Here is a 17386-nt window from a genome sequence, read left to right on the forward strand (position 1 = left end):
AAATAAGAACATAATGGTGGTCGGGGTCAGTATAAATAAGGGATAAATACTGCTCTTTGCAGATTAGGGCTGGAAGGTTGCATTAACTGCCCAGTGCCCCAGTTTAGGGCATCATCTCAAGACTGGAGATTAACTTGGCAGTGGGACAGGAGGGATCTGGTTGTTGCTGTCCTTTTTGGTATCAATGACATTGATAGGATTAGAAAAGTTTATTCTGCTGAAAGAATTTGAACAGTTAGGATCTAAATTATAAAGTAGAATCTCCAAAGTAACAATTTCTGAGCTCCTACCCAAGCCTCTAGCAAATTGGCACAGAGTAAATAAAGTCAAATGAGCTAAATGTATGGCTGAAATGGGTTTCAGTTTATGGGGCACTGACACTAGTATTGAAGTGGAAGGGAGCAGCATTTGTGGAAGAAAGGATGGTGGTGTAGCTTTGGTACTGGATGGAAATAGTGTGATGGCAAAAAATGATCTCTGATCAGATGATGCAGAATCCACAGGGCGGAGGTAATAAATAACAAGGCAAAGACGACACTAGTGGCAGTAGTCTATAGGCCTCTTAACAGTAGCTACAAAGGAGAACAGACAATAGATTGGGAGATAATAAAGGTATGGGAAAAAGGCAGTATATTAATTATGGGTGACTTTAATCTTTATGTAGACTGGTAAAATCAGATTAATAGAGGTAGTCACAAAGAAGAATTCACAGAGTGCACTTGGGACAGTTTCCTAAAAAAAGTAGGTTGTAGATCCAATCAAGGATCAGGCTATTTTGAATCTGGTGATGTTTAATCAAGGAGATTTAATAAATGACTTCAGTTAAAAAGATCCCCTAGAAAGCAGTAACTAGAACATGGCAGAATATAGCATTTAATTTGAAAGGGAGAAACTTAGGTCATAATTGTGTTAAACTTAAAATATGGACAATTACAATGAATGAGATAGAATGGGCTGTGAAATCAGAGCCAGCTGGAGTAGACTGGGAAAGGAGTTTAGCAGTTGAGGAACAATGGTAAATGTTTAAGAAAATAGTTCATGGCTCATAATGAAGATGAGAAAGAAGGATTAACTATAGTTAACCAGAGAAGTTAAGGGTAGCATCAGGTTGAAAGAAAATAAATATATATAATAGAACATAGAACATAGAACAATACAGCACAGAACAGGCCCTTCGGCCCACGATGTTGTGCCGAACTTCTATCCTAGATTAAGCACCCATCCATGTACCTATCCAAATGCCGCTTAAAGGTCGCCAATGAATCTGACTCTACCACTCCCACGGGCAGCGCATTCCATGCCCCCACCACTCTCTGGGTGAAGAACCCACCCCTGACATCTCCCCTATACCTTCCACCCTTCACCTTAAATTTATGTCCCCTTGTAACACTCTGTTGTACCCGGGGAAAAAGTTTCTGACTGTCTACTCTATCTATTCCTCTGATCATCTTATAAACCTCTATCAAGTCACCCCTCATCCTTCGCCGTTCCAACGAGAAAAGGCCGAGAACTCTCAACCTATCCTCGTACGACCTACTCTCCATTCCAGGCAACATCCTGGTAAATCTTCTCTGCACCCTCTCCAAAGCTTCCACATCTTTCCTAAAGTGAGGCGACCAGAACTGCACACAGTACTCCAAATGTGGCCTAACCAAAGTCCTGTACAGCTGCAACATCACCTCACGACTCTTGAATTCAATCCCTCTGCTAATGAACGATAATACTCCATAGGCCTTCTTACAAACTCTATCCACCTGAGTGGCAACCTTCAAAGATCTATGTACATAGACCCCAAGATCCCTCTGTTCCTCCACCTGACCAAGAACCCTACCATTAACCCTGTATTCCGCATTCTTATTTGTTCTTCCAAAATGGACAACTTCACACTTGGCAGGGTTGAACTCCATCTGCCACTCCTCAGCCCAGCTCTGCATCATATCTAAGTCCCTCTGCAGCCGACAACAGCCCTCCTCACTGTCCACAACTCCACCTATCTTTGTATCATCTGCAAATTTACTGACCCACCCTTCGACTCCCTCATCTAAGTCATTAATAAAAATTACAAACAGCAGAGGACCCAGAACTGATCCCTGCGGAACTCCACTTGTAACTGGACTCCATGCTGAAAATTTACCATCTACTACCACTCTCTGCCTTCGACCGGTTAGCCAGTTTTCTATCCAATTGGCCAAATTTCCCTCTATCCCATGCCTCCTGACTTTCCGCATAAGCCTACCATGGGGAACCTTATCAAATGCCTTACTAAAATCCATGTACACTACATCCACTGCTCTACCCTCATCCACATGCTTGGTCACCTCCTCGAAGAATTCAATAAGACTTGTAAAGCAAGACCTACCCTTCACAAATCCGTGCTGGCTGTCCCTAATCAAGCAGTGCCGTTCCAGATACTCGTAAATCCTATCCCTCAGTACCCTTTCCATTACTTTGCCTACCACAGAAGTAAGACTAACTGGCCTGTAATTCCCGGGGTTATCCCTATTCCCTTTTTTGAACAGGGGCACAACATTCGCTACTCTCCAGTCCCCTGGTACCACCCCCGTTGCCAGTGAAGACGAGAAGATCATTGCCAACGGTACTGCAATTTCCTCTCTTGCTTCCCACATAATCCTAGGATAATGTGGCAATGATTACTGGTAAGCCCATTTCTGATTCTATGTCTTACAGTCACATTACTCCAACTCAAAAGATTCACATTCAAATCACTCGGTTGAACACAAACTAGTTGAACTTCCAGATCTGTAATATGCTGGCTGAGAAGAAAATTAAGCATTAATCAAGTTAAGAAAAACATTGAGGGTGTAGTATACTCAATTAAGATAGATTAGTAAAGACGACAAATATTTCCCAACATTACTCACAAAGGCAACAGCAAAACCGTTTTGTCACAATGATCTACAGGGGATCTGATGCACAATAAAGTTTTGTCAACAACCTAAATATGTCTCAATTCTGAAACCTGAACCTTCTCCCATTTCATCAGAATGACATTTCAACTTCTGGCATCAACCACCTTTGATTGATTTTGAGTGAGACTGCCCCCTTTATAACCAATTGCATTTGATAAATTTGCACTCAGATTCCAATTGTTCAAACTGCATGAGGGGATGAGATATCATCGGAGTGGAATTCACGCCACAGAAATTTTCAGGATAACCTTGCACTTCATAGCACAACCAGTCTGCCAGCTGATTAGATTAGAGTGTTTAAGCATAACATCACAAATAATTATAAAGTCCAAATATGGTAAACACTTACACAGTACTTGTATTTCAGATACCCCTGTAGCTTGGTGAGTCAAATTATCATCTAACTCTAATCTTAAACCTTGTTAATTGGACTTTAGCTGCCTTGGATTCAGAACGTGTGCATACTGATTACATTGTTGCCAGCACACCTCAGCTTGAAATTTGCTCCTCCTTTCTAGTGTGAAAGGAAAACTAAATTATTTCAAAAGGTAGGTCTAAAGGATTATAACAATGATCCAATTGCAATCTTACTGGAGATGAGATTATATTGTTCACAAGAAATAACCGACAACTTCACAATACTGCGAATGTTGAAAAGTCTAGACTGTCAATATATAAAATAGCTGGGCAGCAATCAAAACATTACTTAAGCTGCAGTTTTGTGGTATATGCCAATAAATAGGACAACATGAATGCAATTAAAGCAAAACACTGTAGATGCTGGAAATATGAAAACAAACAAAATGATGGAGAAACTCAGCAGGTCTGGCAGCACCTGTATAAAGAGAAACAGAATTAATGTTTACAGTTCAATGTGACTTTTCAGAATTTATGACAAAAAGTCAATGGACTTAAAACGTTAATTCTGTTTTCTCTCCACCGATGCTACCAGACGCACTATGTTTCGCTAGCATTTTTTGTTTGTAACATGAATGGAAATCCTCCATTGATAAGCTAACTGACACTCAGCAAAGTGGAACATATTATATCAACCAGGGACACAAAGTGCAAGAGATTTAATTTTGCAGCATAGCTTTGGACATGCATGCACAAGCCAAACAGTAACATTAATATTTACACATCTACTGTGTGTAACAACTGTGACACAGCATTGCACTTATTTGCCAAACTAATTGGAAAGAGGCAACGTACAAAGTCAACATAAAAGGAACAGAGACCAGGCAAACATACTACAGTGTATACTTCCAATGCTGTTGTTGGGTCACAACAGTCAAAAGTCTTGTGTTGACCTATCTTGGGAACAATGGAACAGGAGTCGACCATTCATCACCTGAAGGCTTCTTTTGCTATTCAATCAAGTCATGGCTGATCTGTATTCTATCTCTACTCCTGGATCCATCCTCTTCAGAATATTTTCTCCAAACATATATTAATCATGGATTTAAAAATTATTAATTGAACTGGCATCTACTGCATTTTTTGGGAGAAAGTTGCATAGAGCAGAAACATATTTGAAAAACCTTGCAATTAAAATCAGAAAAGGAACTTTTACTTCAAAGATTCCCACAAGTATTTTCCCACGAGTTGACCCACTGCACAAGCTGCTATATTTTGGATCATGTAATTTATTGAGACAGGTATTGGTCCAGTCTGAATTTCTGCATATGAAATGATTGGTAAGGTTGTTGTGCAGGGATTAAGCATGTCTTACATGAATTTATGGCTTATCTTACTCTTTGAAAATATGCATGCAGACACAACAATAACAGATTTAATTTCATAAAGGCCAAAGCAGAGTCTAGGACACAAACCCAGATAAACACCAGTGCATGTCCACACAAAAAAACAGCCCAAATCCCAAAGTGACATGCCTTCACTCAGTGACAATAACCAATGGTTTACCTAAAGGGAAGGTGTCAATCATCAAGCAGCTCTAGCTGTCCCATGCCAGCGCTTTACTCACAGACTAAAGGATGAAGAAGAGGAGCAAAATGAAATAAAGTTAGAAAGCAAAGCATTACTAATAACCCATGAACCACAGACTAACATTTCTGGATGAATACTACCCAGTGTTAAGCAGTTTATTTCGAGGGGAAATCTATAAAAAGTAATTGACGCAGATTAGTATTGTCTGGTGCTTCCATGCAAGCTGATCTGACTGGCTTTATTCATTTCTTTCATGAGCAAAGTAAAAACAAAAATCAAAGTCAAATCAATATTTCCCTTGCGCTTTCTTCTTTTAGTGATCTTACATCTATCTTCTAAGGTATGGCCAGAGTTGAATCATTGATAAGTTCTGGGGAAACATCAGTATTTTGACTTAGTTCAATGTCTTTAGAAGGCATACCACACATACAACAATTTTAATCTTTAATCATTTCCCATTGTATTTTTCTCTTTGAAAGAAAATGTGCCAGAAACCTCTCAAAACGTGGAGAAGCTGCTTCCCTATTTTCCAAATGCAATTAAATTAACCAACACAATTCCAACATAACTCCACTTAAATTTTCCCTTCACTTCTCAGATGCTGCTGTCTAACAAAAGATATTCAGTAATTGGAGAATGATGTTCTTGGTGGTATTTGTAAAGAGTCATTTTCATAAAGATGCATGTCACTTTTTAAATTTTATTTTTCAAGTTATGAGGGTAACAGAGGGTGACCAGCCCATCTTACCCAAAGTGCCATTACCATATTCACCCAGGGTATAAGGAATCAGCACCTTCAGTTTATAAGAGGGAAGGAAAGGGGAAGAAATGTGCCAAAAAGGACTTGCACTTTTACAATAAATAAGACAATGGCTTGAGTCACAGATATATAGCACGGAAACAGACTCTTTGGTCTAACTTGCCCATGCTGACCAGCCATCCTAAATAAATCTAGTCCCATTTGCCAGCATTTGGCCCATATCCCTCTAAACCCTTCCTACTCATATACCCATCCAGATGCCTTTTAAATGTTGATAATGTACCAGCCTCCACCACTTCCTCTGGCAGCTCATTCCAAACACGCACCATCGCCTGCATGAAAAAGTTGTCCCCAAGGTCCCTTTTAAATCTTTCCACACTCATCTTAAACCTATGACTAGTTCTGGACTCTCCCACCTTCTTTATCAGCAGGTTTTATTAGATGAAGTTCTTTTATATTTGATCTATTATTAGATTAGATTAGATTCCCTACAGTGTAGAAACAGGACTGTTAATAATCATATGAAACTTACACAAATTATAACTGGTCATTTTTGCAATTTGCCTGGATTTTTAAAATTGTTTTAATATGAACTCAATATTCCACCTCGGGGAAGATCTGCTTTACATTGGAACAGTTTAGTATAGGTGCATTTGTTTAAAAATAAAACAAATAAATGATATGCAGCTTGACTTGGTAGCTTACCTTATGATGAAGTGTCTAAAAATGTGAACACAAGTAACTCAAAAACTCATAGGACAAATCTTTAATACTGGGTTGATTTTTCTAAGCTATGCACCAAGTCAAGGCAAATTTTTTATTAGGATTATGTGCGCACATCTGCAAGAACTAGAAATATTCTTTTAATAGCAGAAATACTAACACACCATATACTAAATCCTCCCGTCTAAACCAGTATCCTTTGTTGCTCTCCTAAAAATGCCGACTAAAGTTGGGATATGGTTTTTATAGATGCCTGCAGATCTCAAAATCTTGCCCAAACGGATATTTGCACATGATAGCTGATGCTCACCCATTGCCAGCTGGCTAATGCACCACAGGTGTTAAAACAGAGTCCAATCCCATTCCTCACTTACTACCTATGACAATGCACTTGCCAGAAAATGCAGACTACATAACTGAGAATACCAGCTTATTTTCTAAACCATTCCCTACATCTGGTATGGAAAATGGTAATTTCAACACCCTTTCAGCTTCTATCATAAACAAAGTCAACAGGACAGTTACCAGAATACTTAACTGCTACACGTGGTTTATGACAGACTATTTGGAAACTGTGCTGTTGAAGTGACTATAGTCTCAGCCATATCTACACCGAGGGTATAAAACCTCAGAACCTACACAAAGCACCTGATTTAGTTCGAGTTCACAAATTCAGCATATTTATTACTTTAGATTAGATAGTAAACAAAGGAGGATTTTGTTTTTCAAGCCAATTTGCAAAAGATAAAACTGATAAATAAATTAATTATGCTAACAGAATTTAACATAAAGGAATTTCCTCCTTTCCCTGAGGAATTTACCTGCACAGTAGAGACTAAGTACCTTTGTCGGAAAAACGAAAGGGTGTCATACACATGATCTTAATTAGAATATATACCTAAGTACTTGAAATTAGTGACAGTACTGCAGTTTAGCCTGAGGTAGAGAGAATGTTTACTAGATATGTGAAACAATTAAGAGCTTACCTTTGATCTTTGTGTTCGATCTGCTCGTTTTGCTGCAGCTGCCATCTTTAGAATATCTGGATTGCTTTTTGATTTCATTATATCTGAGAAAAAATAATTACAGCTTTTCTAAATTGATCTTGATCCAAAGCTTAATTTTAAGGACCAAGTTCAAAAACACTTTTATACATTAAATTGACCTCGTTTCCATTAAGAGCTTACAATCAATTTCAGTTGACATAATGGCTGCAATTGTCCAATTTTAAAAAAAAATCATGGAATGTGGACATCACTGGCTGGCCAGCATTTATTATCCGCCCCTAGTTGCCCTTGAAAATGTCGTGACGAGTTGCCTTCTTGAACTGCTGCAATCCACGTGCTGTAGGTTGACCCAGAATGCCCTTAGGGAGGGAAATCCAGGATTTTGACCCAATGATAGTGAAGAAATGGCAATTTATTTCCAAATCAAGATGGTGAGTGACTTACTGGTGGTGGTGGTGTTTCTATGTATCCGTTGCCTTTGGCCTTCCAGATGTAAGTGGCCATGGGTTTGAAAGGTGTTGTCTAAGGATCTTTGGTGAATTTCTGCAGTGTATCTTGTAAATACTGCTACTGGGCATTAGTTATGGAGGGAGTGGATGGTTATGGATGTGATGCCAATTTAGTGGCTGCTGTATCCTGGATGGTGTCAAGCTTGAGTGTTGTTGGAGTTGCACCCACCTCGGGAAGTGGGGAGTACTCCATCACACTCCTGACTTTCAGAAAGTGGAAAGGCTTTGGGACGTCAAGAGATGAATTACTCACTGCAGTATTCTTAGCCTCTGACCTGCTCTAGTAGCCAATGTTTATGTGGTGAGTCCAGCTGAGTTGCTGGTCAATGGTAACTACCAGGATGTTGACTGTAGAAGATTCAGTGATGGCGACACCATGGGATACCGAGGGGCAGTGGTGAGATGGTCTCTTATTGGGGATGGTTATTGCCTGTCATTTGTGGGGTGCAGATGTTACTTGCCACTTGTCCTAGTCTGAATATTGTCCAGACTTTGATGTATTTGAAGATGGACTGCTTCCATATCTGAGGAGTCATGAATGGTGTTGAACATTATGCAATCATCGGCAAACGTCCCCATTCTGACTTTTTAGGGGAGGGAAGGCCAGTGATGAAGCAGCTGACGATGGCTGGGCTTGGGGCATTACCCTGAGGTACTCCTGCAGAGAAGTCCTGGAATGGAGATAACTGACCTCCAAATAGCCACAACCAAATGCTATGACTCCAACCATTAGAGAGTTTGCCCAGATACCCACTGATTCCTGTTTTGCTGGGGGTCCTTAAAGATACACTTGGTCGAATGCAGCCTAAATGTCAAAGGCTGTCACACTCACCTCACCTCTGGAAATGAGCACTTTTGTCCATGTTTGAAACAAGGCTGTAATGAGGTCAGGAACAAGTGGTCTTGGCTGAATGATAGCAACATTGATGACATCCTCCATAACTTTACTAATGACTGACAGCAGACTAACAGGCCTAAATTGCCAGGTTGAATTTGTATTGCTTTTTATGTACAGGACAAATCTGGGCAGAAATCATACTGTAGCAAAACCAAAAGAAGTGTTTGGCTGTCTTCTGCTTCAATTCAGCCGAACATTCCTGCACCAACGCGAGATGGTCATTACCTAGTGCTAATTTGCTACTTTCTCCCCCCATACCCTTGCATGTCATTCTTATCCAAATAATCATCCAATGCCCTCTTGAATATCTTAAGGTACTAAGCTTGGCAATCATTGCCTTAGCAGTGGTGAAGCACTCTAGAAAATTTTAAGAAAAATTAAATCTTCTTCCTTAATAGAGTAAATCCACACAGGAGCTAGTGTAACAGTAGTAGTATTTTAAATATAGTACTCCCATGAATATAATTTCATCAAGTTAAATTAATTTCATTCTAACTTGCTGTAATAACAAATTCAAAACTAAGCTCCCCATACCAAATAAATTTCTGCTTGTTTGCCTCTTGAAGGCACTGACGCATATTGGAATAAGGTTTAATTTGGTCTGTCAGCCGATTCAATCATAAGTGTAGAGATAGGTGTTAATGGTATTTGTTTCATAGATACATCCTGTTCTTGCCAGCAGAGATCCCTGGCTAGCAGGAGTAGGAAGGAGTGAAGCATTTCCTCTTCCTCAGCACACCGCTGACCTACACTTCAACTCAATTTGTTTTTCTCGGAGTATGAATGGGTTGAAATCTAGAGTCTTCCTGTCTCTCTCCCTTGCTTAAAACAAAATGGAAGATGTTAAATCAGTTGGATTCTGAGAAACCGGATTAGAATAATGTTATGCATAGTCCAGATCATACAATGCGTCAAGAAGAAACTCTTCAGCTGCATGATTTTATCTTTTCAGAACAACAAAAACTTATCTTTCCATTCCAATGATTGTTCAAATAAAGCCACTGGTCTGGTCCAAACCATTTTTTTGTGAGGTTAATCCCTCAATCACCCATTGTATCAACGAATACTGAAGAGATTGTTATTTACCATATCGAAAGCATAGTCTATGTAAAACCAGTTAAATTATACCAGCTATTTTTAATTTCCATTTGCTGTACCGTATCTGCTGTGCTCCGTTTCATCCATCGGCTGCTCTCCCAGTGCTTCCTGTGCCAGCTGCAGCTGCTCTTTTAGTCTGTTTATGTCACGCTCTGATTTAGCTTTTACGATACTTAGCTCTGTATAGATGTCTTTATATTTGTCTGTAGCATATTTCTTATCCTGAAGAAATGAATGCGCAGAATACAAACAGATTACACTGCGAATAACAGAACACAGTTATCTCAATCCTGTGATAGTAACTGACTTCCAGGTTGCTCATCACTTGGCTTTGCCTTTGGCATGTTGTCACCTCTGAATTACTAATGGTCAGTCGTCACCACAGCTCCCATCACACTGATGTAAGTTTAGACATCTGCCATCACCTTTGACTTGCCCAAGGAAAACTGCTCATTCTTCTCTATTTTTCTTCCTGCTCCAGGAAGATAGTTTTGAAAAAAGGACAAGCCCACACTCCTCCAATGCTGAACACATCACTGACCCAACTCCCTGCACTTATCATCAACCCATTTCCATTGCATAGCAATAGTTAGACTTCATTTATTGGAAAATCTTGTTTAGCTTGTACCATGGATTCAAAATATTTCTGGATAAATGTCATACTACTCCCATCATTAATGAAGGAAGGTAATTTTTTTTTTGCTTAAACCATGTCAAATTTAGAGTTCAACATATTTCATTAGCTGACATTAGTGTCAAGAATGGATCCAATGCACATTTCTAAATGATTTAAAACTTTGAAACTGATCACTACTGGGATTTCTGAGAATAAATGCAACGCTGCTGTACACCAAACTATAAAGCTCTGTGCTGTAATCATGGTACAATTCTCAGATATGTGCACTTAATTTACATTGTTGCTTTCATATTCACTGTTGTTGTTTTCGGTGATGACACCAGATGGCACTAAACAATAAGAGTTCAGTAAGAGGCTACTTTCCATTCCAAATCCAACCCACTACAGTACATCTCACTCTCTTCAGTTTCTGCTGTACACCACGAAATGTAAATGTATTTCTTGGAATAGCAACCAGATTAACAAAACATAAAATATTTCATGACTGTTGATGAATCTGAGCCCTTTTTGCTCCTTCAAAAGATTTATATCAATTAGTATTTATAATACAAATAAAGAAGTATTTATTGACGAATAGCATAAATGTTTCAAATGGTTTTGTGGACAATGCATTGCCTGGCTTGATCAGGGATATTCACACCAACAATTTCAGACTCCATTTCTTATCTGTACGGAGTTGGCTAATCTTGGTCAGTGGAGATATAGTGGGCTGCTGGTACCTCAAGTGGAATGATCTTCAGTAGAAGAGGAAAATAAGAGGGCTAAATCTAAAAATAATCTTGTTATTTTTAACATGAATGAAATAAAAAAGCTAAAATCAGGTACTTTGCATAATGAGAAGAGTACTTACACGCTGAGCAGTCTGCAGTTCATCTTTCAAGGAATTAATTTCCTGTTTTAAGTACTGTATTTCTGATTCTTTAACCCGCAGCAATACCTAGAGAGGACACAAATAATTGTAGTAAATATTGCACTATTTTAACAATGTTCTTAAATCAAATTGTTGCAACACAGGAGTTAGCAAACCATAGCAAATCAGTCTCAATCACTGGATTCACAGCATACTGAAATTAACATATTTAATGACCCTCAAAATTGCTCAATTGTTCATAAGCAGACTTTAAAGGATAACAGATCAGGTACCAAATTTATAACTTAAACAGAAATTAATCATTTATGTTTAATACTATAACTTTAGAAGAGCAAAACTAAACAAACTAAAAAGAAACTGTCCACAGCACAATAATTTATCTACAATTATCTTTCCAGACCAGTTCCCATATGTAAACTTATTTGTTTGCTCACTCTTTCTTTAAAGAAAGACAAACTGCTGTTCAACGTTTGTTTCTTAATTTCAGCACATGGTTCCAAACCAAAAATGAGGGAAAAAAGTGATGGCCTCAACATGCCTCCACCTTCAAAACATGAAATGCCATTTCAAGAATGCGTTTCATGACAAGGTTAGTAAGACTTAAACGTCAAACAAAACACAAAACTCTCAGCCATTCAAATTGTTCCTCCCATTAGGTTCTTAATCACTACACAACCTTCTTGGGTACGTTCTTAAATTTTCAACAGTTTACATTTGGGATAATGTATCAGCAATTATATTTTCTTTTCTGGAACAATGCACATTACTAATGGAACAATCTTGAGTCTCTCAATGAAACAGATTATGGTCAGCAAGAAGCAAATGTTCAGTTTCCATATAAAACAAACATTGAAATGTTAAAGAGCTGTCAATACTCCCACTCCCAAAAGGAGGTACTGGAATATGTTCTGATGTTCATTTCACTTCTTGGTAAATAATGCAATGGCTTCTCCATTGTAACCTTTCCATCCTGTAAGAAAACTGTTCCAATTCCAAAATTACCAGTGTCTACTGTTGGTTTAAAATGTTTGTCATTTTGAGAAATAGTTAATACAGATTGATTTTAATGTTAAAATTGCTTTCAGCTTTTCAAAGCTGCCTGGCATTCTAATGACCGTGACATTTGTCTTTGCTTTCATACAGGGTATGTCTATTGTACTAAAATTAGCTATAATATTCTGATAAAATCAGCACATTCCCAAAACTTTTATTACACAATGTTTCATTTGAGGAGGTAGGAAACTTACAGCTTCTTCTTTTGTGTGAAACTTGTCCTTGCCCTGCAACATGTCTCAAATATATTTTTTGCTTTTGCAAATGTACTTTTTTGCGAGATTTAACACCAGCCTCGTCCACTGTAATTGCCTGAACATGTTTCTTAACTGTTCTACATGTTCCTTTCATGTTGTACTACACACCACAATATAATTGAAGTGAACTACACAATTAAGTGATTTTGTTCATTAATCATCAAAATACGGTTGGGGTGTCCTTAAATCCAAATGGCATATCCTCACATTAAAGCAATCCATTGGGTGCGACAAAAGTGCAATCTTCTAGTCTGGGAATACTTTCAATCAGTCTTTGCGATTGCATTTAGTTTCCTACATTCAATACAATCTATTCGATCTACTAGCATAAAAACCAACATTACTGAAGAAATCCAATTACTCTGGCTTGGTTTGATCAATTGATTCTCCATCATGCATTGAATTTCTTTTGTTACTTGAGCCTGTTGCTCTGAATTTAACCAATATGGGCTTTGTTTTATCATGTCTGAATTATCTGCATCAACTTCATGTTTGGCTGATGTGGTATACCCAAGAACATCGTTCCAAAGTTCTTTATTTCCTGAGCAATCATCTTGTTGGTCTTTCTCCAGATATGAAAATGATGGCTCTATTCTCTATCTCCAAGTTTGTTAATCTCATAGAAGGAAGTTCACTTTGGGAACGGCCCACTTCTCCTTTGACCTCATCCTTTTTTCTTCAAGCCTCCTCTATTATTACTACTTGACGCACCTGTATTATCTTATTGTCTTCTCTATGCTAGTACTATTTCAACATATTCACGTCACATAACTGATTCTCTTTCCTACAAGCAGGAATATCAATTAGATGTCACCTACTAACTAACTTGTAAACAGTATTACTTTTTCTATTACCACCTAAGCTCTGATTGTCCTTAAGGATATACCTTTGAAATTGAGTCATATCCATAACTGTAAAGGATATAATAATTTCCAGCTTTTGTTTTAGGTTGTGGTCCAACACCATCCACTAGCACATGACTTCATGTTTCTTCAAAAACCAGTACGGGAATCAGGGATGCTTATTTAAATCAATCGTTGAAGTTTACCTACAACTTGATAAGTATAGCATGTTCTACAAAATCGTACAACATCTTCCTGCAATTTTGGTCAGGTAAAATACCCGTTTATGGACGTCAGAGTCTTTCAGACCCCATATCCTGTCATGGCATTTCATGTGCTACTCATAATATCTCCCTACAATAACTGCGCAATCCCACTATCTGTTAACAACAATCCCTTCTTCATTGGCTGGTCAATGTGGAATTCTCCACTTCCTTACCAGCACTCAAGATAATACTACCACTCTGGAATTTCTTCAGCATCTACTTCAGTAGAAGCGGACTGTGCTTATCTATTTAATTCAGGATTTGTTTTTGTGTTTAATTAGTGACTGTCATACAGAATTATCCTCACTTTTTAGGAAATTTTCAGTGACTTTCTATTTATCTACGATGTTGTCATACCAAACTTTATTGATTGATTTTGTTTAATGATCACTCTGGTCACCTTCCACTAGCTTAATTGCTTTATTACTTTTTGGTTACATTCTTAAATTTTAAACAGTTTACATTCAGGATAAAGCTTCAGCAATAACATGCTCACCCTCCTCAGTCACTGAGCATTTCACCTCCTGGTGCTGAAACATCGGGGCAGCACAGTGGCTCAGCAGTGGGGTGGGTGGCACGGTGGTTCAGTAGTTAGCACTGCTGAGTCATGGCGCCAGGGACCCAGGTACGATTCCAGCTTTGGGCGACTGTGTGGAGTTTGAACATTTTCCCTGCGTTTTGCAGGGGTTTCCTTCCAGTGCTCTGGTCTCCTCCCACAGTTCAAAGATGTGCAGGTCAGGTGAATTGGCCAAACTATATTGCCCATAGTTAGGTGCATTAGTCAGAAGGAAATGGTTCTGGGTGGGTTACTCTTCGGAGGGTCGGTGTGGACTTGTTTGGCTGAAGGCCCTGCTTCCACACTATAAGGAATCTAATCTAATCTGTTGTGTTCTTAGAACAACAATTAGCCAATAATTATTGTTCTAGGTCAGATCCCATATGCAAATACCAGTTTCCTTCTCTTAAAGCAAGCTGCTGTTCAAGTTTCAATTTTCATTTTCAACTTCAACTTGGAGTTCCAAACCAAAAATGAGAAAAGTAAAGACAAAACAGTGATGGCCTCAACACAATTTCAAGCTGGAAACTGGTGAAGTAAAACAGGTATCTCGTTCAATATATTGGGGTAACTGTACATGTCAGTACAAGATCTGACCGCAATCACTTTTGGATATTTTTAAAAATTGATTTACTGCAGACTGAATGGATCGTGTTTGATTGCTTTATATTATATTGCTAGAGTGCCTTCCGATTTTCCTTATCTGTATTTAAACTTTTTGGGAAGATTTTGAAAAGAAACATAAAACAGTTTGACAACTTCCATATATTTAAATGTATGTAAGTATATCTATTTTTCCTACAACTCTCAAAACAAACATCAGATAGTTTAGTTGATCTCTTCAGCTTTTGCAAACACTGCCATTTTTCCCTTTTCCTTCCTGCGTTCCCATTTATGATTCACAGCGCCTTTTTGTGATTCTATCCATTCTCAAGAAAATTGGCACCGAGTAATTCTGAAGACGAATACTAATCTGACAATCACAGGCACCAGATCCCAGTGGTTACTCAGTGACAAAATCTTACACAATCATATCTTGAATCAAGAACAAACTTGTACATAGATACACTTAATACCTTGATTCCTTTGTTCATGAAGTTTTATTCTATAAACGTATAGCTTACCTCTAATTCATATACTTCTTTGCCTTGTGATAGGCCAGTAACATCTCCTCCACTGTCACCTGTCATCACTGTTCTCAGTCGGGTTATTTCTGTAGCCAGACGATTATTCAGTTCCTATTAAAAATAATAAATCCAGTAAAAACAAAAAGGAAAATAAACACTAACTTACACTTAGAAAGGTAAAACTCAAAAAGAGGTACACTTAAATAGCCAAGAGAGAAGACAGAACAAAAAGATTAGTCAAATTGCATGCTATTGAACAATAACAAATTCAGCCAACTGCACCAACAAATTACGGATTCTTGAAATAGGTCAGTTTGGCTAGGCGGCGGATCCAATTGCAAAAGGACCAAAAGTTCCACTGGGTATTGAAGGCTGACCAAGTACAACAAAAGGACTGCGAAGAGGTAACTTAGGTAAGAGATTTGAAAAAGGGAGCAATAGTTATGTGTAAACCAGATTGTGGAGAGAGCTGCACAGACACCCAGATTGTCAGTCTGCGGTTTCCATAACCAGTATTGTGCAGCTGACCATGATTTAACAGTTAGGCTCGAAAAGGAATATCAAAGGACCTAGCATTAGAAAGTTATTGACAGGAACATAAAAAGAAGATCTGGTTTCGATCATCACTCCCATTTTCTCCACAAGACAGTGCTTGGGAAAATTGACTAGTTTTTATCCGTAGACCTGATCAGGGTACTGAACAGTGAGATATCACATCCAAAATTGATATAGTTTTCTATGCCCCCAGTTATGTACTTCTCAAACCAGAATTAGAATACTTTTCTCCCCAAAGATCAGTTCACACTATCTTTGTTTAAACAGTGTAAAGCCTTGTTTTTATTATGTGGCAATTTAGTGGCATTTACATTGTAAATGTTGGAAGGCACATCATACCTGGTTGTGTGCATTGAGTTCCTGGTTTTCACGCTGGCATTGTCTTAATGCCTGTCGCTCTGCTTCCAAAGCCTGAGCCAAGTGTGCATTTTCCAAACACTTCTGGGAGTACTGTTCTGACAAAACCTCAATTTCTCGTTGTAATGATGCCAGTTCCTCACTGTTAAACAATTTTGAAATGGTTTATTTCCTGAATACTGCTAAACACGTTCAATTTTTAAACGGTAATTCATTACTAATACGGCAAAGATAGAAACAAAGAAGATAGGAGCAGAAATAGATTATTCTTGAGAGTCTACTTCTTCATTATATATGGGCATGGCTGATTGTCCAACTCAGTATCCTGTTCCCATTTTCTCCCCAACCCCTTTGATGTCTTTAGCTCTCAGAACTACGTCTAGCACCTTCTTGAAAGCATTCAATGTTTTGGAATCACTCTGCCACAGAATTCAACTCAACACTCTCTTGGTGAAGAAATCTCTCCTTGGCTCAGTTCTAAATGGGCTACCCACACACAAACTGTATCCCATGGTTTTGAGCTTGCTGGTCATCTGGAACATCCTCCTGTATTTACTCGGTCTACTCCTGTTATAACTTTATAGGTTTCTATGAGAACACACTTCATTTTTCGAAACTCTAGTGAACATAGTATTAACCAATCAAGCCTCACTTCATAACCTCCAATTCATAGAAACTGCTCCAGAGCCTATAAAATCTTGAAAGATGACTACCAATGGTCACTTTCTTAAGTATTCTGGGATGTAGGTTATTAGGCCTGGTGATTTATCAGCCTCAATCATATCCATTTCTCTACTAATACCTATTTCCATCAGTCCATCTCCCTCTCAAAACCATGTGTTCGCCAACATTTTTCAGACATTATTTATGAAAGTAGAAATAAAGGATTCATTTTGTTTCCCTTATAACTTCCTACTTCTGACGGTATGAGATCTACATTTGCCTTCACGTTCTTATGGAGGCTTTTACATAGTTTTGTAAGTGTCTTATAAG

At 38.3% G+C, this 17386-nt stretch overlaps 1 protein-coding gene across 5 annotated transcripts in view; it reads right to left on the reverse strand.

Annotated features, from left to right (window-relative positions):
• mprip (myosin phosphatase Rho interacting protein) overlaps positions 1 to 17386 on the reverse strand; it is a 441123-nt gene that overhangs the window by 8904 nt on the left and 414833 nt on the right. For 4 of the 5 annotated variants that reach the window (XM_072558240.1, XM_072558238.1, XM_072558241.1 and 1 more), the window contains 5 exons: positions 16376 to 16535; positions 15479 to 15592; positions 11360 to 11446; positions 9932 to 10094; positions 7347 to 7429 (listed from right to left, as the gene is read on the reverse strand). In XM_072558240.1, coding sequence (XP_072414341.1) covers positions 7347 to 7429; positions 9932 to 10094; positions 11360 to 11446; positions 15479 to 15592; positions 16376 to 16535 — 607 coding nt within the window. Of the gene's footprint in view, positions 1 to 4853; positions 4918 to 7346; positions 7430 to 9931; positions 10095 to 11359; positions 11447 to 15478; positions 15593 to 16375; positions 16536 to 17386 lie in introns of all 5 variants that reach the window. The other variant, XM_072558239.1, reaches the window with a different exon arrangement.

The sequence above is a fragment of the Chiloscyllium punctatum genome, chromosome 39 (assembly GCF_047496795.1).
Source record: "Chiloscyllium punctatum isolate Juve2018m chromosome 39, sChiPun1.3, whole genome shotgun sequence".
NCBI classification, from domain to species: domain Eukaryota; kingdom Metazoa; phylum Chordata; class Chondrichthyes; order Orectolobiformes; family Hemiscylliidae; genus Chiloscyllium; species Chiloscyllium punctatum.